Source organism: Drosophila elegans, unplaced genomic scaffold (genome assembly GCF_018152505.1).
Source record: "Drosophila elegans isolate 14027-0461.03 unplaced genomic scaffold, ASM1815250v1 contig_812, whole genome shotgun sequence".
NCBI classification, from domain to species: Eukaryota; Metazoa; Arthropoda; class Insecta; order Diptera; family Drosophilidae; genus Drosophila; species Drosophila elegans.
The window spans coordinates 52,221-77,288 of NW_024546165.1; the positions used below are offsets into that span (position 1 = coordinate 52,221).

Genomic DNA, 25,068 nt, shown 5'->3' on the forward strand with positions numbered 1-25,068 from the left:
CCAATCGGACGCCTATATCTTATAGCTCCCATAGGAACAATAGGGCAAAATCGCTTCAAAATTAATTTTTTCACCAAATTTCGCGCAGCTTATAAGCTGTTGACCGGAATCTTTCCAAATCATATTTTTAATGCATACTATGATCAATGTTAAAGAGCGTGCCAATCGGACGTCTATTTCTTATAGCTCCCATTGGAAAAATAGTGCAAAATGCATTCAAATTTGATTGTTTCACCATATTTCCGGCAGTTTATAAGCTGTTGACCTGCATCTTCCCAAATCGTATTTTTTAAAACATACGATGATCAGGATGAAAGAGCGTGCCAATCGGACGTCTTTATCTTGTAGCTCCTTTAGGAAAAATAAGGTAAATTGGGTTTAAATTTAATTTTTTCACGATATTTCGGTCAGGTTATAAGCTGTTGACCTGAATCTTTCCAAATCGTATTTTTTAATGCATACCATGTTTAGGATCGGGTGCCTATATCTTATAGCTCCCATAGGAACAATAGGGCAAAATCGCTTCAAAATTAATTTTTCACTATATTTCGGGCAGTTGATAAGCTGTTGACCTGAATCTTTCCAAATCGTATGTTTTAGTGCATACCATGAACAGGGTGTAAGAGAGTTCCAGTCGGACGCCCATATCTTATAGCTCCCATAGGAACAATAGGGCAAAATCGCTTCAAAATTAATTTTTCACTATAAGCCGTTGACCTGAATCTTTCCAATGCATCCCATGATCAATGTTAAAGAGCGTGCCAATCGGACGTCTATTTCTTACAAGTCCCATAGGAAATATAGGGCAAAATGGGTTCAAATTTAATTTGTTCACCATATTTCGGGCAGTTTATTAGCTGTTGACCTGAATCTTTCCAAATCGTATTTTTTAATGCATACCATGATCAGGGTGAAAGAGAGTGCCAATCGGACGCCTATATCTTATAGCTCCCATAGGAACAATAGGGCAAAATCGCTTCAAAATTAATTTTTTCACCAAATTTCGCGCAGCTTATAAGCTGTTGACCTGAATCTTTCCAAATCATATTTTTAATGCATACTATGATCAATGTTAAAGAGCGTGCCAATCGGACGTCTATTTCTTATAGCTCTCATTGGAAAAATAGGGCAAAATGCGTTCAAATTTGATTGTTTCACCATATTTCCGGCAGTTTATAAGCTGTTGACCTGCATCTTCCCAAATCGTATTTTTTAAAACATACGATGATCAGGATGAAAGAGCGTGCCAATCGGACGTCTTTATCTTGTAGCTCCTTTAGGAAAAATAAGGTAAATTGGGTTTATATTTAATTTTTTCACGATATTTCGGTCAGGTTATAAGCTGTTGACCTAAAACTTCCCAAATCGTATTTTCAATGCATACCATGATCAGAGTGAAAGAGAAAGCCAATCAGACGAATATTTTTTATAGCTCCCATTGGAACAATAAGGAAAAATGGGTTCAAATTTAATTGTTTCACCATATTTCCGGCAGTTTATTAGCTGTTGACCTGAATCTTTCCAATGCATACCATGATCAGGGTGAAAGAGCGTGCCAATCGGACGTCTATTTCTTATAGCTCCCATTGTAAAAATAGGGCAAAATGCGTTTAAATTTGATTGTTTCACCATATTTCCGGCAGTTGATAAGCTGTTGACCTGAATCTTTCCAATGCATACCATGATCAGGGTGAAAGAGCGTGCCAATCGGACGTCTATTTCTTATAGCTCCCATAGGAAAAATAGGGCAAAATGGGTTCAAATTTAATTGTTTCACCATATTTCCGGCAGTTTATTAGCTGTTGACCTGATTCTTTCCAAATCGTATTTTTTAATGCATACCATGATCAGGGTGAAAGAGAGTGCCAATCGGACGCCTATATCTTATATATAGCTCCCATAGAACAATAGGGCAAAATCGCTTCAAAATTAATTTTTCACTATATTTCGGGCAGTTGATAGGCTGTTGACCTGAATCTTTCCAATGCATACCATGATCAATGTTAAAGAGCGTGTCAATCGGACGTCTATATCTTATAGCTCCCATAGGAGCTATCACCATATTTCGGGCAGTTGATAAGCTGTTGACCTGAATCTTTCCAAATCGTATGTTTTAGTGCATACCATGAACAGGGTGTAAGAGAGTGCCAGTCGGACGCCCATATCTTATAGCTCCCATAGGAACAATAGGGCAAAATCGCTTCAAAATTAATTTTTCACTATAAGCCGTTGACCTGAATCTTTCCAATGCATACCATGATCAATGTTAAAGAGCGTGCCAATCGGACGTCTATTTCTTACAAATCCCATAGGAAATATAGGGCAAAATGGGTTCAAATTTATTTTGTTCACCATATTTCGGGCAGCTTATAATATGTTGACCTAAAACTTCCCACATCGTATTTTTAATGCGTATGATCAGGGTTAAAGAGCAAGCTAATCGGACGTATATTTCTTATAGCTCCCATTGGAACAATAAGGTAAAATGGGTTCAAAATTAATTTTTTCACCAAATTTCGCGCAGCTTATAAGCTGTTGACCTGAATCTTTCCAAATCATATTTTTTAATGCATACTATGATCAATGTTAAAGAGTGTGCCAATCGGACGTCTTTCTTATAGCTCCCATTGGAAAAATAGTGCAAAATGCGTTTAAATTTGATTGTTTCACCATATATCCGGCAGTTAATAAGCTGTTGACCTGAATCTTTCCAAATCGGATTTTTCAAAACATACGATGATCAGGTTGAAAGAGCGTGCCAATCGGACGTCTATATCTAATAGCTCCTTTAGGACAAATAAGGTCAGTTTTGTTCAAATTTAATTTTTTCACCATATTTCGGGCAGTTTACAAGCTGTTGACCTGAATCTTTCCAATTCGTATTTTTAATGCATACCATGATCAGGGTGAAAGAGAAAGCCAATCAGACGTGTATTTTTTATAGCTGCCATTGGAACAATAAGGTAAAATGGGTTCAAAATTAATTTTTTCACCAAATTTCGCGCAGCTTATAAGCTGTTGACCTGAATCTTTCCAAATCATATTTTTTAATGCATACTATGATCAATGTTAAAGAGCGTGCCAATCGGACGTCTTTCTTATAGCTCCCATTGGAAAAATAGGGCAAAATGCGTTCAAATTTGATTGTTTCACCATATATCCGGCAGTTTATAAGCTGTTGACCTGAATCTTTCCAAATCGGACTTTTCAAAACATACGATGATCAGGATGAAAGAGCGTGCCAATCGGACGTCTATATCTAATAGCTCCTTTAGGACAAATAAGGTTAGTTTTGTTCAAATTTAATTTTTTCACCATATTTCGGGCAGTTTATAAGCTGTTGACCTGCATCTTTCCAAATCGTATTTTTCAAAACATACGATGATCAGGATGAAAGAGCGTGCCAATCGGACGTCTTTATCTAATAGCTCCTTTAGGAAAAACAGGGCAAAATGGGTTCAAATTTAATTTTTTCACCATTTTTCGGGCAGTTTATAAGCTGTTGACCTGAATCTTTCCAAATCGTATTTTTAATGCATACCATGATCAGGATGAAAGAGAGTGCCAATCGGATGCCTATATCTTATAGCTCCCATAGGAACAAAAGGGCAAAATCGCTTCAAAATTAATTTTTCACTATATTTCGGGCAGTTGATAAGCTGTTGACCTGAATCTTTCCAATGCATACCATGATCAATGTTAAAGAGCGTGCCATTCGGACGTCTATTTCTTATAGCTCCCATAGGAAAAATAGGGCAAAATGGGTTCAAATTTAATTGGTTCACCATATTTCCGGCAGTTTATTAGCTGTTGACCTGAATCTTTCCAAATCGTATTTTTCAAAACATACGATGATCAGGATGAAAGAGAGTGCCAATCGGACGTCTATATCTAATAGCTCCTTTAGGACAAATAAGGTTAGTTTTGTTCAAACTTAATTTTTTCACGATATTTCGGGCAGTTTATAAGCTGTTGACCTGAATCTTTCCAAATCGTATTTTTTAATGCATACCATGATCAGGGTGAAAGAGAGTGCCAATGGGAAGCCTATATCTTATAGCTCCCATAGGAACAATAGGGAAAAATCGCTTCAAAAATAATTTTTCACTATATTTCGGGCTGTTGATAAGCTGTTGACCTGAATCTTTTCAATGCATACCATGATCAATGTTAAAGAGCGTGCCAATCGGACGTCTATTTCTTATAGCTCCCATAGGAAAAACAGGGCAAAATGGGTTCAAATTTAATTGTTTCACCATATTTCCGGCAGTTTATAAGCTGTTGACCTGAATCTTTCCAAATCGTATTTTTCAAAACATACGATGATCAGGATGAAAGAGCGTGCCAATCAGACGTCTATATCTAAAAGCTTCTTTAGGAAAAATTAGGTTAGTTATGTTCAAATTTAATTTTTTCACGATATTTCGGGCAGTTTAAAAGCTGTTAAACTGAATCTTTCCAAATCCTATTTTTTAATGCATACCATGATCAGGGTGAAAGAGCGTGCCAATCGGACGTCTATATCTTATAGCTCCCATAGGAAAAATAGGGCAAAATGGGTTCAAATTTAATTTTTTCACCATATTTTGGGCACTTGATAAGCTGTTGACCTGAATCTTTCCAAATCGTATTTTTCAACACATACGATGTTCAGGATGAAAGAGCGTGCCAATCGGACGTCTTTATCTAATAGCTCCTCTATTTCTTATTGAAAAAATAGGGCAAAAACCGTTCAAATTTAATTGGTTCACCATATTTCCGGCAGTTTATTAGCTGTTGACCTGAATCTTTCCAAATCGTATTTTTCAAAACATACGATGATCAGGATGAAAGAGAGTGCCAATCGGACGTCTATATCTAATAGCTCCTTTAGGACAAATAAGGTTAGTTTTGTTCAAACTTAATTTTTTCACGATATTTCGGGCAGTTTATAAGCTCTTGATCTGAATCTTTCCAAATCGTATTTTTAATGCATACCATGATCAGGATGAAAGAGAGTGCCAATCGGATGCCTATATCTTATAGCTCCCATAGGAACAGTAGGGCAAAATCGCTTCAAAATTAATTTTTCACTATATTTCGGGCAGTTGATAAGCTGTTGACCTGAATCTTTCCAAATCGTATGTTTTAATGCATACCATGATCAGGGTGAAAGAGAGTGTCAATCGGACGCCTATATCTTTTAGCTCCCATAGGAACAATAGGGCAAAATCGCTTCAAAATTAATTTTTCACTATATTTCGGGCAGTTGATAAGCTGTTGACCTGAATCCTTCCAATGCATACATTGATCAATGTTAAAGAGCGTGCCAATCGGGCGATGTTGGGCGATGGACGAGCGATGTGGTTGATGAATTCGTGAAGCCAAGTGTTGGGCGATGGATTAGCGATGTGGTTGATGAATTCGTGAAGCCATGTGTTGGGCCATGGACGAAGCCAATGTGTTTGGCAGTAGACGAAGTTGGCTAGTATAAGACAAGATAGGTTTCATGGATTATGACTTAATAACTTGGAATGATTAATTTATAATTTGATAATGTTTAAATGATCTGTTGAGTGGAAATGTAAAGGAAAGAAATGGTCTATAAGAGAACATTATGATTTGTAATATTCTATGAATTTGAGATTACTTGGTTAAGTTTTTCTGAAGTATTCAATAAAATTATAATGTTGGAATGAAACTGAGAGGTTTATTATAGACACGAGGACGTGTCTATGTCAGAATGGCCGTGTCGGAGAGCATGTAGTGCAGCATTTCGACAGGCATGACCATGGGTTGTGCTGGTATACTAGATATACTAGATATTAGTTTTGGTAGAATGGGGACTCAGTTTGCGAGCTGAGGCCGAGTGTGGCTTCGTATGCGTGGCGTTAGATAGACACGTGTTTGGTCCTTAAGAGAGAATTATGAGCAACAAAAGCATCGAAGATTCGCTGCATTTGCCAGAATCGATATTTTACTAAACTATTGCCTTATTGCTTATCTCTACGGTTTTCTGACATCAAATCAACTTATGCCCTCTTTCCTCTTGGAATTTTCAACAAATGTGGAACTCCTTTTTCCACAGAGCACATCCACCTTCTATCTTCCGATTTCAGCTGATCGGAACAGCTGTGGCTCGTCAAAAACGTAAACAAAGTCAACAGGTGAAGCACCTTCAATTACAGCAACAGCTGTTAAGATCAGCTCTTATTTAAATTAACGTTATACCTTGAAATTTTAATTTTGTTTACTTATGGCTTTCATTATTTTTTATTTTTTATCATAAGTTTTTGGTAGATTTTTGGTGTTATTGGGCGTATTTAGCAAGTTTTTTTTTTTGCTGAACGCTTATGATAATTAAGTAGTTTTTTATTTTAACGTCACACAAGGATGGTCCTTGTTTTCGTGTATGCTTAGAAGTGTTCAAAGATCCCAAATATTCGGGTATTAAGGGCAGGGCAGGTAAAAGCATGTCAGTGTTCTTGTGTTGTTATAAGAGACGCCCGTGTCTGTCGCGGCCAATAATCCACAGGTCCGCTGGGTGCCGTCTGCGGAGACGTTGTCGACCCAATGGTGTAGCACGACGTCTAGAGAGACGGTTCCTGTGATCCGGCAAGTGATCTCTGTATCGATTTGAAAAGCTACAAATTGTCTCCGCAACCGTCGGCACTCCCGCGTCCTGAAAAAACACACGATTTTAGACATTTCATATTCATTTCAAACCCAGTATTCTACTGAGCGCCTTTGATATGTACGTTTGTACCTTTTTAAGAGATTAATCACAGGCTGTGCCTCGTGACGTCGTGATGTCGACGTTCAGTGCAATGTTCCAGCGAGAAGACAAACACTCGATGGGGTACTACCAACTGCAAGAAATGCAGTGTCATCTGCATGGGTGGCCAGGAGTGTACCGCGTGCGTATACAGGACCCTAGCACGAATTGGGCGTAGTCCAGAGCGATATCCTCGGATGTCGACAGCAAACTCCGTTTTATCCAAGGATGTCACGATTAGCTTCCATAATCCCTCAGGCAAAAGTGACATTAGTTTGAAAAGAGACCTTCGTGCCAAGCCCTGTCAAAGACGAACAAAGCGAACATCAAGAAAGACAGCTGAGCAGTATTTGCGTTCTTCCAAAGCACCCAGTACATGATTTACTACTCTGTGCACTTGCTTAACAGCACAATGGCAAACACGAAAGTCAAACTGGTGGCCTGGAAGTGCTTCATCAAACGCAGCTATAGCTAAGTGCCTAGCAAGCTTGATCCGTTCAAAAATCTTAGAAAAAGTGCATAGGAGACTAATCGGCCGATAGGAATCTGGGGAGCTCGGGTTTTCTTTTCTTTTTTTGGTACCATCATGACCAAGGTCTAGGGGGCATCAAGAGTTGGCAGAGCTGCGTAATGACTGAGCTAGGCAGGCCTTTCCATCAATCGCGTTAATGCCAGAAGCCTTAGTGGAAATTAGTCGCCTATTATGATCACGAACCTCACCCTTGTCTATTGGACGCACATTAACAGGAGGGCCAAATGAGAGAGTGGTTTGGATTTCTTGGCTTGTTGCAAAGTCAAATGGAGTTAAACTATTTTCCAAATCATCTGCAAAACTTCAGCAATCTCGGAATCGCTGTGGGCCCAAGTGCCAAACGAAGGACTTTTTTAAGTTCAGACACAGCAACATCATGCAGCGTCGTCGTCATCATCGATAACATTTGATCAAAGCGTACCAACAGTTTGTCAATTGCAGCCGGTTGAGCCATCGCAGCATTCTCTTGCTGCTTCCTTAACTTATCAATAAATTTCAGAAGACTGTCCTGGGCAGGTTGTTGAATAGATTCAACGTTTGGCTGGCTTAGCGGGGACAGTACATTTTGGCGCGAATGAGGATACTTGAGGATACAGAAGGTCGCGAGGTAAACCAAGCATTACGTGCCGGGGGCAAAGCAAGTTTAAGGACAAGCTTTTAAATCAGGCTGCGATTCACAGAGGTATTGGGCCTACGTTTCTCAATCGCCTCTAAATAGACTAAATAACTCCAATTGCTTACTCACATGGGGGTCAATATTGCTTTTACAACAGGTAAACAGAGACGGCTTGAAATTGAAAAACATTTTAGCCGGACAAGAACAAAAATAAAACAAAAATAAAGGTTAAGCATAGCAGCCGGCCTGCCAAAGGAAAGGACAAGACCTGCAAAATTTATGTTGCAAAGTTCAGAAAACCGAGAAAACACAAAAAGAAACCAAATTTGTTTACAATTTTTTAATAAATACGGGAGCTCAGAAATAAACTCAACAAGTTAGCTTGACACAAAAGTCGAACTATAATTAATTAATAATTAATTTTTGTCTTTTTTGTTCGTTTTTTATTTTTGTTTTATTTACATTCTAATTTTTCTGTTTATTCTTATCGATTCTTACACCATAGATATAAGCTAGCCGAAATGTTTTTATTCTCCGTTTTTGCTGATCTGATGAAAGAATTTTTGCAACATGATCAGGGATCATACACGGTTAGCAAAACTATCGTAAAAAATCCATCAGTGATCAGTGATCATGTTGTTCTGCTAAATAAGACCATTATCTATTTGTTGTGGTTTTTTCAGATATGGTGAACGGTGAGGGAACGGAGAAGGGGATTGGAGATGGGATGGACGATGGACGATGGGAAAGAAGGCGCAGAAGCTTGCAACTTTAGTTAATCATTATCTGTACTGTAAATGTATATATATTATTTAACTATGTAAAATTATACATGTTTTCAGCAATATTTTGGACCGCGTTCAACAAAAGTGACATCAAAATGGATCGGGACTATTTTGTCGTCAACATTGTATTACTGCTGTACATGTTGCTAATTTTTTTGAGTTTTCCGTTCATTATTTGATCCGACAAATACTATGCTCTTCCAACTCCAACCTCAAAATATTAAATTTCATATTCTTTACGCCGGGGCCTGGCGTTCGTTCACACAGAAAAATCTGACAGCGCATTGCAATTTTCTGGTATTTATCTTGTCGATCTGAGTACCGGGGTCAAGCTGGCGTACGGATTTCGACGATCTGAATACTAGGCTTTAGATTTAAAGGCCGTAATGCCAAAAATTTCCTAGTTAGGATTTTTATGGGGGACCACGTTGATACTTACCCGTGCAGCTCTTAAATATTGGCGCGGATTGTTTGATTGCATGTACATACATATGTACATGTCGGGAGTTTTTATTACACCAGACGTATTCGGAAAGCGTATAGGGAGTTTGGAAGGTAAGTGCTCTCCTCTGGCATTAGTTTGTACAAAGAATAGACTATTAAGAATAGAATAATAGTTCAATAGTCTTTAACCATTATTCCATAGAACTTAATAGCCTTGGTACACTTACGCAGGTTCCTTATCACTTTTGAAGTTATCGTAATTAGGAAGAGCTTCCGAGTATATGTATGTACTTAGCAAACTCAAGTACATGGGTTTATCTGAAAGAAAGGGTCAGTTATTTTTTATTTGTGAACGAAAAATACAAATTTATATAAAGAATATCTTAAGCGAAAATGTATCCTATACCCAAACTTGAAGAGTTTGCTTTCGGGGTAATGATACAATGTACCGAATTAGTATAATAAAACTTTTCGTAAGAGCATGCTTTCAAATGAAAAAATTAAAACGAATAGCCTCCCGCTTTTGTTTGCCAATATATCTTCTTTATAGCCCAGTCCCACAGAGCCCATCCAAGCAAACCGGTTGGGATTTTTGATGGATGATGGACTGGTGCCTTATGCCCTCTTTCCACACAGTCTATCGGTTGGAATTTTCACCATATGTGAATCTCCGGTTTCCACAGACCAAATCCACCTTCCGATTTCAGCTGATCTAAGCAGCTGTGGCTCGTCAAAACGTTAACATAGTCAACAGGTCAACCATCTTTGTTTATGTTTTAACGAGCTACAGCTGTTAAGATCAGCTGAAATCGGAAGGTGGATGTGCACAATGGAAACCGGAGTTTCGCTTTTTTCAAAAATCCCAACGGGTTTTCAGGAATGGACTGCGTGGAAAGAGGGTTGCACCGCAGAAACATTGGCTAACTATCGCAAATTAGTCCGTCAGAGTCCGTCAAATTTTAACGGCGGACTAACTGCGAAGTTTTTGGAACGGTAAAACTTATGGACCATCCCTTCAACGGATGGTGGAAGGTGGATGGATCTCTGTGCAAAACCCTATTGACAGAACCACCATCATCATTCCACCATCCACCGTCCGTCAAAAGTCACAGTGGCATATACAATTTATTTTTTTTACTCAACTAAACTATTTTGTTGGATTAGTTGTTAAATGGATATCTGAACTTATAAATAATGGTTTATATCTACTCTGTATTCATGTTGCTGCCTGGGGGAGCGTCAACCTCCAAAGCCCCCCTTCTCTTTCGACTAATAGCCTGATTCCATTGCCGCATTAAAACGCATTTAGCCAAATGCGCATTTATTTACACAGGGAATCCCATAAGGCTAAATGCCGCATTTAAAATAAATGCGATTTTTAAATGCGATTAAAAACCATACGCCCCGAAAGTTTTTAGAAAAAATACTGGAAAATACCGATGTTTAACGATATTTTCTTCGTGCCACCACTACAACAGCTGTTTTCTATAAGCAAGGTTGGCGCAATTTTTGATGTCTTTTGAATTTAAAATCTTTTTTGTATAAAAATGACTGAAACCTAGAGCGCACGCTGCAAATTCTGCTCGCACTACCACAATGCATTACTGCTGGATCTCTGGCATTAAATAACTCTCACATATACGGGGATCCTTGCCCTTTTTAGAACCTGTGGTGGTCTCCATTGCAAGCCCGTCATAACAACGCAATCAGCTTCTCTTCTTTGTCATCCAAGTTGGCAAATGTCTCGGTCGCAATATGGATGTCCTGCTGAGCATTACAGAGTTTAGTAAAATCACTCATGTTCAATAATTTTAATTATTTTCTTTTGGATTTGCCAAAATTCAAAAGTATACAAGCCCAGATCAGCTGTTTGTGCCACTCACATGTCGGAGTAGCATTTACTAAATGCTAATGCGCCAATGGAATCAGGCACATTTAAAAAGTCCACTAATGCGGCAATGGAATCAGGCTATAAGCCTTGGGCTTACAGAAACAAAGATGGCCGGCTTGCCAATTTAAATTCTTTCTCGCCAAGACCGACGGACCATCTTGGAAATGGATGGTGGATGGTGTTCTGTGGGACTAGGCCATTACAGTTCGTTCTTGTAAGGTATGAGAGGAAAACACGATAGTGAGACGATATGCCAAATGACCAGTAGAAATCGAAAAAAAATCAAGGAGGCGGCACCGAACTCAACTTAAACGCCTTTTTCCACAGTACTTGGTCCCTTAAAAGTTATGTATAAAAAATTGATTTTGGCTTTATCGCAATGCCGGAATAACTGGTCCAGGTGTATCCAGGGCATAATTAAATAAAAGAAGGTAAAATTATTGCTTTAACAGCCTTACATGAAATCTTAATCCTAACAGAAAATCTTCTTAAAATAGTTCTTTTGCCACTTATGTCTGTTGACGGATGTTTCCGGCAATAATTTCAGCAGTAACATTTTATGGTCTTGTTAAAAAATCACTATTGTGCTTTGTGTGATTACCCCATAATCAATCTTAGCTTTCTTTGTCGTTTCCACATAAAAACTTACAATAGGCTGTCGAATCGTGCATAGTACGCCAAGCGATTAAAGAGTTTGTGAGAGAACAAAAAACAATCAAGTCGGTGGCAGACGAAAGAAAGGAAATAAAACAAGTTGCATCAATAAATCGAGCAAAGAAACTAAAACCCAAGTAAGTTCAATTGCACATCTCGTCGCAATGAGGTTGTACTCTAAGATTTATGCAAGATCAGAAGGTAAAATATGTTTTTTATTTGTTTTATTCTCACTTAGACGCAAGCTACCATCCATCCCCTTCCCATAGCATTTTTATTACTTTTAATTAAGCAATAAAATCCGTACTTCTTTTGCCGACTGTCAAAAGCGAGCCGGGGCCTTTACCCTGCCATCTGTCTTAACTCGGTCATTTTATAATTTATTTGCAGTTACGCGATTAATTATACTGTTGATGATCAGTCGCCGATTGCGTCTTTATTTGGTGTGGCGTTCACTGTTATGATCTTCATGGTGCAGCTATACAAGGTGGTCTCATCACTTCTGCCGAGGACGATACATTTTTCAGAAACAAGCGCTGGAAAGAGGTACAAATCGTTTTAAACGACTGCCAAAAATAACTTCCTTAAAAGAGAGCAGCTCATGCGTTGAGACCACCTTGTATAGTTGCCCTTACACATTATTTTGTGTTCCTAGGTTGGGGTTAAGGCAGAGCAAGACATCAACAGCATAAAACCGCAGTCTCATACACATTGACAAGTTTTGCCGTGCGGATTCACCAATGAATTGGCAGCATGTCATAATAAGTGTGCCGACCAATGGCCTAGGCATGGTTCCATCGCCTACCACTGAGCAGAGCTCTAGGTGGTGCTATGTATTTACATCCCAAACTCGCTAAGGGTTGATAAATTATAATTCAATGTAGATACGATCACGAAATTATTCTGTGCTTGTACAAAATGTAATGTTTTTACACGATGGAAAAATGGGATAGGTCTGGCATAGAGATAACGAAGTATTATTATCTACGAGTATATTTTCGGCAGTTACCGTAAACGACCTTCCCAAATATAGACATCACAGAATTTATTCTAGATTTTCAATGTTTTGCCGATTCATTTGATTTAAATAAATATACACTTGAAAAAAAGAGTAAATCATTCTCTTTTCTTTTCTCCTGATAATAACTAGTAACTTGTTCTGGGAACTTCGTTGTGCAGTGATGGTCTTGGTGAGCAACGAATGGCATACCAATAAGAATGATGACCAGAAACCAAGTCCAACGTCGCCGCCCCCAGCACCAGGAGCAGTCGGAGCCGCAGCATTAAGCAACGGGGTCTTAACAGACTCATCCGCGGCGTTGTCTGAGACAACCAGACCTACAATTGGGGGAGGAGAAGCAACGACTCTCAAGCAAAATATTTCTCAGCATACGGCAAACATGGAAACTGCAAAAAAATTGGAACAGGACCAACTTTTTCATGCAATGGAAAAGGACGGTACCGACGAGGAAGCTAATGAGAACCAGGAAAATAACAACTTGCAACTTTGTGACTCTCACACAAACACTTTACAGGGCGCTTACAACCCTGACCATCGTGCAACTGTTCAGGTTCCCTCTGCAGGCCCCCAACAGGTGCTACACATGGCTTCTGTGCTGAATGCAAACAATGGCGGAGTCGGGATGGAAGTAACTAATGCTGGAAATTTGTACAGCTCACTGGGCGCTCTGAACAAGAGCGTCTCACAAAGACAGTCGGAAATGGATTGCGGCACTTTGCTGGTCGCTCCTTTGGCACCAACGGCCTCCGCAGAACTAGACGTAAAATCCGAGTCCGCGTCTGCGCCGTACACCGGAGATGCAAAAATTATTTTACAGTGCGAGGCCAAGTCTCACAAGTTTGAGACAAGGACTATACTTTTGCAGCCAAACCAGGATTGCAAGGTGGGCCGCCTTATAGCCAAAAGCAAGGCAAACGAGGGAAACGCTGTGTTTGACTGCAAGGTTTTATCAAGAAACCATGCAATACTGTGGTTTACCCCGGATGGTCGTTTCTGGGTCAAGGACACAAAATCGAGCAACGGTACTTTTATTAATGACAACAAGCTGGGCAATGATCCTGCGGAATTACATTACGGTGATACCGTTAAGTTTGGTGTTGAGGTGATCGAGAACTCGCGCCAGGAGGTTCACGGCTGCATCATAGCTCGTGTCTCCCTCTTTTTACCCGATGGACGGGAGGCAATTTCTATAGAGGCGGACCAGATGTTACTGACTGGGCCTAACCGCATCAGCTTTGACGAAGTTCAACGCCTAAACTGTTTTCTCCAGGAGGCGTCTCAAAGGGAGAAGACACTGAAAGCTAAGTTAAGCAGCTTGCAAGGGATCCTTGAATCGACGCGAAAGAACTCTGCCATGTGTTGGCAAAGTATGATAACTGAAGACCAGTTGTTGCACAAGATAAACCTTCTGGAGAAAAAGCTGCAGATGCTGGAGAAAAACGTTCCGGAGAATGCGCTTCGTAACGAGGTAAAAAATAATATAATCTGCTTTGATCACATTACTGATTTTTTTTTTTAATTTTGGTAGGTTGTAAAGCTCCTGGAGGACAAAACTAGTTATCAGTTGACTGCTAAAGAAGCCCTTCGCAAGGTCTACCAGGAACGATGCGATGCTATGCAAACGCTCTCCAAGATGGAGTTGGCCCTCTCTTCATCAGAAAACGAGTGCTGCGTATTGCGCGCTCAAGTAGCCACATCGAAGCAGACATTGCAGGACTTTAATTTTCGGCTGGAGCAACTACAGCAGGAGTACATTGAGTACAAACAGGAATCTTTGCGTCAACAACAAGAGGCTAAGAAACAAGAGGAGCGCAGTTTGGAGCTGGTAAAAGAAAAAATGAGCTCCCAAAACCGCGAGCTAGAAAAACTTCGTCTTCAGGTCTCACGTCTTCAAAAATCCGTCGGTGAGTATGATAGCGAACAGAAGTTGGAGGAGCAAAGTGTACTGAAGCAATTGGACGCCATAATTTGCGACGATGACGAGTACGAAATTGATGAAGTTCAGGATGACAATAAGGAACAACAAAGTTTTGACGATGATAATTTGGGTGAATCACAAGATGTCATGAAAGGCATTCATGAGCAAAAAAGTCAACAAAATATGGTAATTTTTATTGCTACCCAGTGGAAACTGTTTGCTAAAATATTCCCATTACATTTTAGAACAAAGAGCTTAAAATGAGCGACTTAAATTTGAAGAAGGTCATCCGCAAATCAAGCGTTATTAAGTTGCTAAAGAACTCTGATCTTAGCAAGGGTGAAGACGGTTCTGCGGTGATGAGAGCCATTTTTAACGACGACGAGGAAGATTCTGAAAGTGAACTGAACGAGGCAAAGAAAAAGCTCGATGCTCAAGCTTCGGATGATGCAGCTGAACTTAGTATGGGCATTACGCGAGATCCAAAAGAGACCATTAGATATGAGCTTATACACAATGCTCCAAGGCATGTTCTGCCCAACGGAAATGCTGAACCGTCTGCAAAAACGGCTGCATGTTGCCTTTCAGTTTGCAACTTAGAAAACCAAAAGGTGGACACCTACGAAAATCTTTGTAGTCAACCCGACTTGCCCACAGAGCAAGCCATAGAAATGTTACAGGAGGAATGTGATACATACAAGGAAAAAACGGCGCGGTTGACTAGCGAAATTCACGTCATGCAAGAGCAGATTATTCTTTTAAAAAACCAGCTTGAACAGGAGACTGCCAATGGAAACCTTCAGAAGAACAGAGTCGAAAATAGTGCGCAGCGTCAGAATTCGGGACAGGACGATAGTCAAGCTAGCACTGAGCATGTTTGGAACGAGGATATTACAGCCATAAATAACTTACAAATGGAACGGGAGGAAGAACTGATAGCTTTCAAGGAACGACTTGAGGATTCGGAGAGTAGCAACATGCAGCTTCGCTACGAAATCTCGCACCTTAAACACCAGCTCACGACACCTGGAAACCAAGTGCTACTGCACCGTGTTCTACCAATTGGCTGCATCGCAATTGCTGTACTCATCTACCTAATTTCCAATCGAATCTAAGAAGTTCGTTTCGCCGATAGTTCATTAATACAGAAGAACAGTGGATGGCAGCATTTTTAGTTATTAATAATAACGCTATAATCAAGCTTTATTTAATTTTCCGTTTTCACGTTGAGCCCAAAATTAAAAGTAGTAATTTCAAATTAAAACAAACAAAAGAAAAATTATTGAACGACTTATTTTAGCTCAAAGAAGTTGGGTCGACTAAAATCGAATTTTCGAAATTTGAAAAGCGGAATCGTTTGCCCATTTTTTTCCACTTTTGCCCACCTCTAGTTTCGAAAATATGGGAAGTTCAAAAATTTTCGAAAACAAAAAATTATGGTTTTAGTTTTATTAAAATCGGACGAATGTTCTATTTCTCTTAAAATAAACTATCGGTGACCAAAATTAGTTCAGCAGAACTGGAGAAAAAATTTAATGGGCTTGAAAACGGGTAGAAAACGTTTTTTACTCTAAAAAAAGGCTACCATAGATTTTTGTGAGCGTCATATTCTGAATCAGGGAGTCCTGTGCTGGAAATTAATGGTTTGATCTGTGGACGACTTTCTCGATTTAAATTTGTAAGCCTGTGTAATTAGAAAAAAATAGTTTTCACTGTTTTATAAGCAAAGTTATTAGTTAGTATAATTTTTATAAAGAATATTTAAATTTTGCAATAGCTGCAAGGGTAACCATACAAATTTCAGCTTGCCGAACTGATTTTATTATTCTTCGATACATAGTAATGGTTTCATATTTTAGAATTATTGTTTAAATGTATTTAAATCCGAAAACGATGTTATATAGCTGCCATAGGAACGATCGCAAAATGTATAGCAAATCATCATAGCGTAACTGTAGTTATACATATAGGCATAACGATCGGAATATTGTTGTTGTAAAGCAGAGATCGATCCACGTGCCACCATCTGTTGAACGGAAGGTCCATAATAGCGTATTTCCACCATCCGTTGAAGGGATGGTCCATTAGTTTTTGCCGTTTAAAAAACTTCCCAGTTAGTCCGCCGTTAAAATTTGACGGATTTTGACAAACTAATTTATGCGACAGTTAGCCGATGCTCCTGGGGTGCAACCCTCTTTCCACGCAGTCCATCTCTGAAAAACCGTTGGGATTTTTGAAAAAAAGTGAAACTGCGGTTTCCACAGATCACATCCACCTTCAAACATTATGATTTCAGCTGAACTTAGCGCTGTAGCACATCAAAACTTAAACAAAGATGGTTGACCTGTTGACTTTGTTTATGTGCTCTGTGGAAATCGGAGCTTCACATTTATTGAAAATTCCAACCGTATCCAACGGATGGACTGTTGAAAAAGGGGCATTAGGGAGATGTGAGGGCCGGCACAATAGGTAAGCTTGCCGGCCAGAATTTGCTATACGCTAGTAATATCTTCCTCGCGGTCCAATTCGTTACAACAATTTATTTTAATTCGGACATTGATGCACTTTGATCAGTACAAACAAATGGTCTTTACGACACCAAGTAAAGCTTGTTACGCGCGGAGCCCCTTCCCCTCGGATCGAATGAACGAGATCGCAAGAGGTGGAAAAAAAGATATTAAAAGAACGGTCAGACTAATTCAAAATATAAGCCAAACTATTTACGTGTTAAATAAGATAAGATTAATGCTTTTAAAATTGGTAAAGAGTCAGTAGCAGAAATTATTATAATTTTACTTGTTTAGTTACTTAGGCCAGTAAAATGAATATTTCTTGAGAATCAAAACGCGTGTTTCTTTACTTTCTTCGACAGTTTTTAGGTGAAGTGATTATCGTATTGATTTGATACAATCGAATGATAAAATCAATATGATATTTAAAGCGTCCTTTGACTTGCCGGGTATTTTTGAATTTGAAACATTTATCTTCAACTCTTACAAAAAACTCTTATATAAAGCAAAGTAAATGGTGTTTTTCTCCTTCAGAAGAGTCCAATCTTGCTGCAAAGAATCCGGAAACGAGTACTAAGGATCGGCTTTGTCATTATATCTGCGAGTTGTTTCTCAGGCGGGATTTGTGGGATCCCAAATTCTTGTTCAGCAATTTTTATCCCTGATGATGAAATGCTAGTGCGCTATGTGCTTGGACCGTTGATGGAATTCGGTGTTTTGGGCCAGCCTCATGGCAGCAGTATTATTGACCTGAAGAATCGGGGTTCTGTCCAATCTGTCGATTTCCTTAAACAATCTTTTTAGCCAAATTATTTAGTTTGCAGCTCGATTGGCTGCTACGATCTAGCCTCTGTACTAAAAATTACCACCATAGCCTGCCATGGAATTTTCCATAAAATGGCTCCTGAGGCAAACGTGATGATGATCCCTGATGTAGATCGTGCAGTCACCCAAGCTAGCACCGCTGTAGCCTTCGAGGAGTCCATTCTTCTGTTTCCGATAGAATATCCCAACGTTGATTGTTCCGGGTATGTAACGAAAAACTCTCTTTACTTGTTAAATGTTGTTTTTTGCACACTCAGAAAATTATAGAACGAAAAAACCAAGAGAAAATCTGCTCCATTTCAGTAGTTTTGCTTCTCACTTCATCGAGAAGAAATTTTTTTAATTGTTCTTGATTTTATTTATTGAGAACACATTTTGCTTATCGAGAAGAAAAGATCTCAAAATCGAGAAGAAATTAGTCTAAAAGTTAGAAAAATTGAGAGAGATTAAAATTGTGAGAGAACTTCTCTCTCAAATTTTTCGGGAAGTTACCGGAGTATTTTTCGGGCCCTGTCAATTCACTTAAAATGCTCTTGCGCGGCACGAGGCTATGTTTTCTTTGATTTATTCAGTGTTAAAATGTTGTGGGATGCAGACAGCAGACGATGAACCTGCTGATGAAGCTAAATCTAATAGACGCGCAGCCCTACTTGAACAGTAAGTAAATAATATTTTATGAGATATAAACTATAATATATATCATTATTTACATATATGTAAAACAATACATTATATTATAATTTTAATTCAACTTACGCTAGCGTAATGTGAAACATATTAAATTGTTTTTGAATAAAAAAAATCGTGTATTAAATGGTTCAACTTTCTTTACAAAAATTTGGAAAAGAATATGCGAAGCGTGGCGCTGCTACAAAAAATATATATATTTAGATTCACTATATAACACGCGCTAATACGTACAAGGAAAAAACGGCGCGGTTGACTAGCGAAACTCACGTCATGCAAGAGCAGATTATTCTTTTAAAAAACCAGCTTGAACAGGAGACTTCCAATGGAAACCTTCAGAAGAACAGAGTCGAAAATAGTGCGCAGCGTCAGAATTCGGGACAGGACGATAGTCAAGCTAGCACTGAGCATGTTTGGAACGAGGATATTACAGCCATAAATAACTTACAAATGGAACGGGAGGAAGAACTGATAGCTTACAAGGAACGACTTGAGGATTCGGGGAGTAGCAACATGCAGCTTGGCTATTAAATCTCGCACCTTAAACACCAGCTCACGACACCTGGAAACCAAGTGCTACTGCACCGTGTTCTACCAATTGCTGTCCTCATCTAACTAATTTCCAATCGAATCTAAGAAGTTCGTTTCGCCGATAGTTCATTAATACAGAAGAACAGTGGATGGCAGCATTTTTAGTTATTAATAAATAACGCTATAATCAAGCTTTATTTAATTTTCCGTTTTCACGTTGAGCCCAAAATTAAAAGTAGTAATTTCAATTAAAACAAACAAAAGAAAAAATATTGAACGACTTATTTTAGCTCAAAGAAGTTGGGTCGACTAAAATCGAATTTTCGAAATTTGAAAAGCGGAATCGTTTGCCCATTTTTTTCCACTTTTGCCCACCAATTAGTTTTTTTGCCCACCTCTAGTTTCGAAAATATGGGAAGTTCAAAAATTTTCGAAAACAAAAAATTATGGTTTTAGTTTTATTAAAATCGGACGAATGTTCTATTTCTCTTAAAATAAACTATCGGTGACCAAAATTAGTTCAGCAGAACTGGAGAAAAAATTTAATGGGCTTGAAAACGGGTAGAAAACGTTTTTTACTCTAAAAAAAAGGCTACCATAGATTTTTGTGAGCGTCATATTCTGAATCAGGGAGTCCTGTGCTGGAAATTAATGGTTTGATCTGTGGACGACTTAAATTTGTAAGCCTGTGTAATTAGAAAAAATTAGTTTTCACTGTTTTATAAGCAAAGTTATTAGTTAGTACATTTTTTTAAAGAATATTTAAATTTTGCAATAGCTGCAAGGGTAACCATACAAATTTCAGCTTGCCGAACTGATTTTATTATTCTTCGATACATAGTAATGGTTTCATATTTTAGAATTATTGTTTAAATTTATTTAAATCCGAAAACGATGTTATATAGCTGCCATAGGAACGATCGCAAAATGTATAGCAAATCATCATAGCGTAACTGTAGTTATACATATAGGCATAACGATCGGAATATTGTTGTTGTAAAGCAGAGATCGATCCACGTGCCACCATCTGTTGAACGGAAGGTCCATAATAGCGTATTTCCACCATCCGTTGAAGGGATGGTCCATTAGTTTTTGCCGTTTAAAAAACTTCCCAGTTAGTCCGCCGTTAAAATTTGACGGATTTTGACAAAGTAATTTATGCGACAGTTAGCCGATGCTCCTGGGGTGCAACCCTCTTTCCACGCAGTCCATCCCTGAAAAACCGTTGGGATTTTTGAAAAAAAGTGAAACTGCGGTTTCCACAGATCACATCCACCTTCAAACATTATGATTTCAGCTGAACTTAGCAGCTGTAGCGCGTCAAAACTTAAACAAAGATGGTTGACCTTTTGACTTTGTTTATGTGCTCTGTGGAAATCGGAGCTTCATATTTATTGAAAATTCCAACCGTTTCCAACGGATGGACTGTTGAAAAAGGGGCATTAGGGAGATGTGAGGGCCGGCACAATAGGTAAGCTTGCTGGCCAGAATTTGCTAAACGCTAATAATATCTTCCTCGCGGTCCAATTCGTTACTGATAAGAGCGAGGCAAGGCAACAACAATTTATTTTAACTCGGACGTTGATGCACTTTAATCAGTACAAACAAATGGTCTTTACGACACCAAGTAAAGTTTGTTACCCTTCCCCTCGGACCGAATGAACGAGATCGCAAGAGGTGGAAAAAAAGATATTAAAAGAACGGTCAGACTAATTCAAAATATAAGCCAAACTATTTACGTGCTAAATAAGATAAGATTAATGCTTTTAAAATTGGTAAAGAGTCAGTAGCAGAAATTATTATAATTTTACTTGTTTAGTTACTTAGGCCAGTAAAATGAATATTTCTTGAGAATCAAAACGCGTGTTTCTTTACTTTCTTCGACAGTTTTTAGGTGAAGTGATTATCGTATTGATTTGATACAATCGAAAGATAAAATCGATATGATATTTAAAGCGTCCTTTGACTTGCCGGGTATTTTTGAATTTGAAACATTTATCTTCAACTCTTACAAAAAACTCTTATATAAAGCAAAGTAAATGGTGTTTTTCTCCTTCAGAAGAGTCCAATCTTGCTGCAAAGAATCCGGAAACGAGTACTAAGGATCGGCTTTGTCATTATATCTGCGAGTTTATTCTCAGCAATTTTTATCCCTGATGATGAAATGTTAGTGCGCTATGTGCTTGGACCGTCGATGGAATTCGGTGTTTTGGGCCAGCCTCATGGCAGCAGTATTATTGACCTGAAGAATCGGGGTTCTGTCCAATCTGTCGATTTCCTTAAACAATCTTTTTAGCCAAATTATTTAGTTTGCAGCTCGATTGGCTGCTACGATCTAGCCTCTGTACTAAAAATTACCACCATAGCCTGCCATGGAATTTTCCATAAAATGGCTCCTGAGGCAAACGTGATGATGATCCCTGATGTAGATCACCCAGTCTTCGTGCAGTCACCCAAGCTAGCACCGCTGTAGCCTTCGAGGAGTCCATTCTTCTGTTTCCGATAGAATATCCCAACGTTGATTGTTCCGGGTATGTAACGAAAAACTCTCTTTACTTGTTAAATGTTGTTTTTTGCACACTCAGAAAATTATAGAACGAAAAAACCAATAGCAAATCTGCTCCATTTCAGTAGTTTTGCTTCTCACTTCATCGAGAAGAAATTTTTTTAATTGTTCTTGATTTTATTTATTGAGAACACATTTTGCTTATCGAGAAGAAAAGATCTCAAAATCGAGAAGAAATTAGTCTAAAAGTTAGAAAAATTGAGAGAGATTAAAATTGTGAGAGAACTTCTCTCTCAAATTTTTCGGGAAGTTACCGGAGTATTTTTCGGGCCCTGTCAATTCACTTAAAATGCTCTTGCGCGGCACGAGGCTATGTTTTCTTTGATTTATTCAGTGTTAAAATGTTGTGGGATGCAGACAGCAGACGATGAACCTGCTGATGAAGCTAAATCTAATAGACGCGCAGCCCTACTTGAACAGTAAGTAAATAATATTTTATGAGATATAAACTATAATATAAATCATTATTTACATATATGTAAAACAATACATTATATTATAATTTTAATTCAACTTACGCTAGCGTAATGTGAAACATATTAAATTGTTTTTGAATAAAAAAAATCGTGTATTAAATGGTTCAACTTTCTTTACAAAAATTTGGAAAAGAATATGCGAAGCGTGGCGCTGCTACAAAAAAAATATATATTTAGATTCACTATATAACACGCGCTAATACGTACAAGGAAAAAACGGCGCGGTTGACTAGCGAAACTCACGTCATGCAAGAGCAGATTATTCTTTTAAAAAACCAGCTTGAACAGGAGACTTCCAATGGAAACCTTCAGAAGAACAGAGTCGAAAATAGTGCGCAGCGTCAGAATTCGGGACAGGACGATAGTCAAGCTAGCACTGAGCATGTTTGGAACGAGGATATTACAGCCATAAATAACTTACAAATGGAACGGGAGGAAGAACTGATAGCTTACAAGGAACGACTTGAGGATTCGGGGAGTAGCAACATGCAGCTTGGCTATTAAATCTCGCACCTTAAACACCAGCTCACGACACCTGGAAACCAAGTGCTACTGCACCGTGTTCTACCAATTGCTGTCCTCATCTAACTAATTTCCAATCGAATCTAAGAAGTTCGTTTCGCCGATAGTTCATTAATACAGAAGAACAGTGGATGGCAGCATTTTTAGTTATTAATAAATAACGCTATAATCAAGCTTTATTTAATTTTCCGTTTTCACGTTGAGCCCAAAATTAAAAGTAGTAATTTCAATTAAAACAAACAAAAGAAAAAATATTGAACGACTTATTTTAGCTCAAAGAAGTTGGGTCGACTAAAATCGAATTTTCGAAATTTGAAAAGCGGAATCGTTTGCCCATTTTTTTCCACTTTTGCCCACCTCTAGTTTCGAAAATATGGGAAGTTCAAAAATTTTCGAAAACAAAAAATTATGGTTTTAGTTTTATTAAAATCGGACGAATGTTCTATTTCTCTTAAAATAAACTATCGGTGACCAAAATTAGTTCAGCAGAACTGGAGAAAAAATTTAATGGGCTTGAAAACGGGTAGAAAACGTTTTTTACTCTAAAAAAAAGGCTACCATAGATTTTTGTGAGCGTCATATTCTGAATCAGTGAGTCCTGTGCTGGAAATTAATGGTTTGATCAGTGGACGACTTTCTCGATTTAAATTTGTAAGCCTGTGTAATTAGAAAAAATTAGTTTTCACTGTTTTATAAGCAAAGTTATTAGTTAGTATAATTTGTATAAAGAATATTTAAATTTTGCAATAGCTGCAAGGGTAACCATACAAATTTCAGCTTGCCGAACTGATTTTATTATTCTTCGATACATAGTAATGGTTTCATATTTTAGAATTATTGTTTAAATTTATTTAAATCCGAAAACGATGTTATATAGCTGCCATAGGAACGATCGCAAAATGTATAGCAAATCATCATAGCGTAACTGTAGTTATACATATAGGCATAACGATCGGAATATTGTTGTTGTAAAGCAGGGATCGATCCACGTGCCACCATCTGTTGAACGGAAGGTCCATAATAGCGTATTTCCACCATCCGTTGAAGGGATGGTCCATTAGTTTTTGCCGTTTAAAAAACTTCCCAGTTAGTCCGCCGTTAAAATTTGACGGATTTTGACAAACTAATTTATGCGACAGTTAGCCGATGCTCCTGGGGTGCAACCCTCTTTCCACGCAGTCCATCCCTGAAAAACCGTTGGGATTTTTTGAAAAAAAGTGAAACTGCGGTTTCCACAGATCACATCCACCTTCAAACATTATGATTTCAGCTGAACTTAGCAGCTGTAGCGCGTCAAAACTTAAACAAAGATGGTTGACCTTTTGACTTTGTTTATGTGCTCTGTGGAAATCGGAGCTTCATATTTATTGAAAATTCCAACCGTTTCCAACGGATGGACTGTTGAAAAAGGGGCATTAGGGAGATGTGAGGGCCGGCACAATAGGTAAGCTTGCTGGCCAGAATTTGCTAAACGCTAATAATATCTTCCTCGCGGTCCAATTCGTTACTGATAAGAGCGAGGCAAGGCAACAACAATTTATTTTAACGCGGACGTTGATGCACTTTAATCAGTACAAACAAATGGTCTTTACGACACCAAGTAAAGTTTGTAGTTTTGCTTCTCACTTCATCGAGAAGAAATTTTTTTAATTGTTCTTGATTTTATTTATTGAGAACACATTTTGCTTATCGAGAAGAAAAGATCTCAAAATCGAGAAGAAATTAGTCTAAAAGTTTGAAAAATTGAGAGAGATAAAAATTGTGAGAGAACTTCTCTCTCAAATTTTTCGGGAAGTTACCGGAGTATTCTTCGGGCCCTGTCAATTCACTTAAAATGCCCTTGCGCGGCACGAGGTTATGTTTTCTTTGATTTATTCAGTGTTAAAATGTTGCAGGATGCAGACAGCAGACGATGAACCTGCTGGTGAAGCTAAATCTAATAGATGCGCAGCCCTACTTGAACAGTAAGTAAATAATATTTTATGAGATATAAACTATAATATATATCATTATTTCCATATATGTAAAACAATACATTATATTATAATTTTAATTCAACTTACGCTAGCGTAATGTGAAACATATTAAATTGTTTTTGAATAAAAAAAATCGAGTATTAAATGTTTCAACTTTTTTTAATAAAATATGCGAAGAATATGCGAAGCGTGGCGCTGCTACAAAAAATATATATATTTAGATTCACTATATAACACGCGCTAATACGTACAAGGAAAAAACGGCGCGGTTGACTAGCGAAATTCACGTTATGCAATAGCAGATTATTCTTTTAAAAAACCAGCTTGAACAGGAGACTTCCAATGGAAACCTTCAGAAGA

General features: G+C 38.3%; 2 protein-coding genes across 5 annotated transcripts; one reads left to right on the forward strand and one right to left on the reverse strand.

Moving 5' to 3' along the window:
• Positions 1-6,233: 6,233 nt before the first annotated feature.
• LOC108137824 lies at positions 6,234-9,692 on the reverse strand. Of its 3 annotated transcripts, none has more exons than XR_005977857.1 (5): positions 9,538-9,692; positions 9,359-9,449; positions 9,127-9,283; positions 6,746-9,048; positions 6,234-6,661 (listed from the first exon to the last, which is right to left on the reverse strand). XR_005977857.1 is itself a non-coding variant. In XM_017259752.2 (5 exons), exons 2-4 carry the CDS (start codon positions 9,439-9,441, stop codon positions 6,762-6,764), a joined length of 534 nt encoding a protein of 177 aa, XP_017115241.1. In that variant the 5' UTR covers positions 9,442-9,449; positions 9,538-9,675; the 3' UTR covers positions 6,234-6,661; positions 6,746-6,761. The 3 variants fall into 3 exon arrangements, 1 of the variants encoding a protein (XP_017115241.1); XM_017259752.2 differs by having other exon boundaries at positions 6,746-7,055; positions 9,538-9,675; XR_001774064.2 differs by lacking the exon at positions 9,127-9,283 and having other exon boundaries at positions 6,746-7,055; positions 9,538-9,676.
• Positions 9,693-11,609: 1,917 nt separating this feature from the next.
• LOC108137803 (sarcolemmal membrane-associated protein) lies at positions 11,610-19,183 on the forward strand. Of its 2 annotated transcripts, XM_017259714.2 has the most exons (5): positions 11,696-11,813; positions 12,827-14,165; positions 14,226-14,801; positions 14,861-15,364; positions 18,923-19,183. In XM_017259714.2, exons 2-5 carry the CDS (start codon positions 12,858-12,860, stop codon positions 19,166-19,168), a joined length of 2,634 nt encoding a protein of 877 aa, XP_017115203.2. In that variant the 5' UTR covers positions 11,696-11,813; positions 12,827-12,857; the 3' UTR covers positions 19,169-19,183. The 2 variants fall into 2 exon arrangements, with proteins under 2 accessions (XP_017115221.2, XP_017115203.2); XM_017259732.2 differs by lacking the exon at positions 18,923-19,183 and having other exon boundaries at positions 11,610-11,813; positions 14,861-16,134.
• Positions 19,184-25,068: the final 5,885 nt, after the last annotated feature.

Bases quoted from the DNA above. Each gene is read 5' to 3' on its own strand.
- LOC108137803 (XM_017259732.2), top strand. From the start codon at position 12,858: ATGGTCTTGGTGAGCAACGAATGGCATACCAATAAGAATGATGACCAG. The intron at 14,166-14,225 runs GTAAAAAATAAT...TAATTTTGGTAG, and splicing joins AGAATGCGCTTCGTAACGAG to GTTGTAAAGCTCCTGGAGGA. The intron at 14,802-14,860 runs GTAATTTTTATT...ATTACATTTTAG, and splicing joins AAAAAAGTCAACAAAATATG to AACAAAGAGCTTAAAATGAG.
- LOC108137824 (XM_017259752.2), bottom strand. From the start codon at position 9,441: ATGTACTTGAGTTTGCTAAGTACATACATATACTCGGAAGCTCTTCCT. The intron at 9,284-9,358 runs GTAAGTGTACCA...TATTCTTAATAG, and splicing joins AAAAGTGATAAGGAACCTGC to TCTATTCTTTGTACAAACTA. The intron at 7,056-9,126 runs GTAAGTATCAAC...CGTCTTTGACAG, and splicing joins AATATTTAAGAGCTGCACGG to GGCTTGGCACGAAGGTCTCT.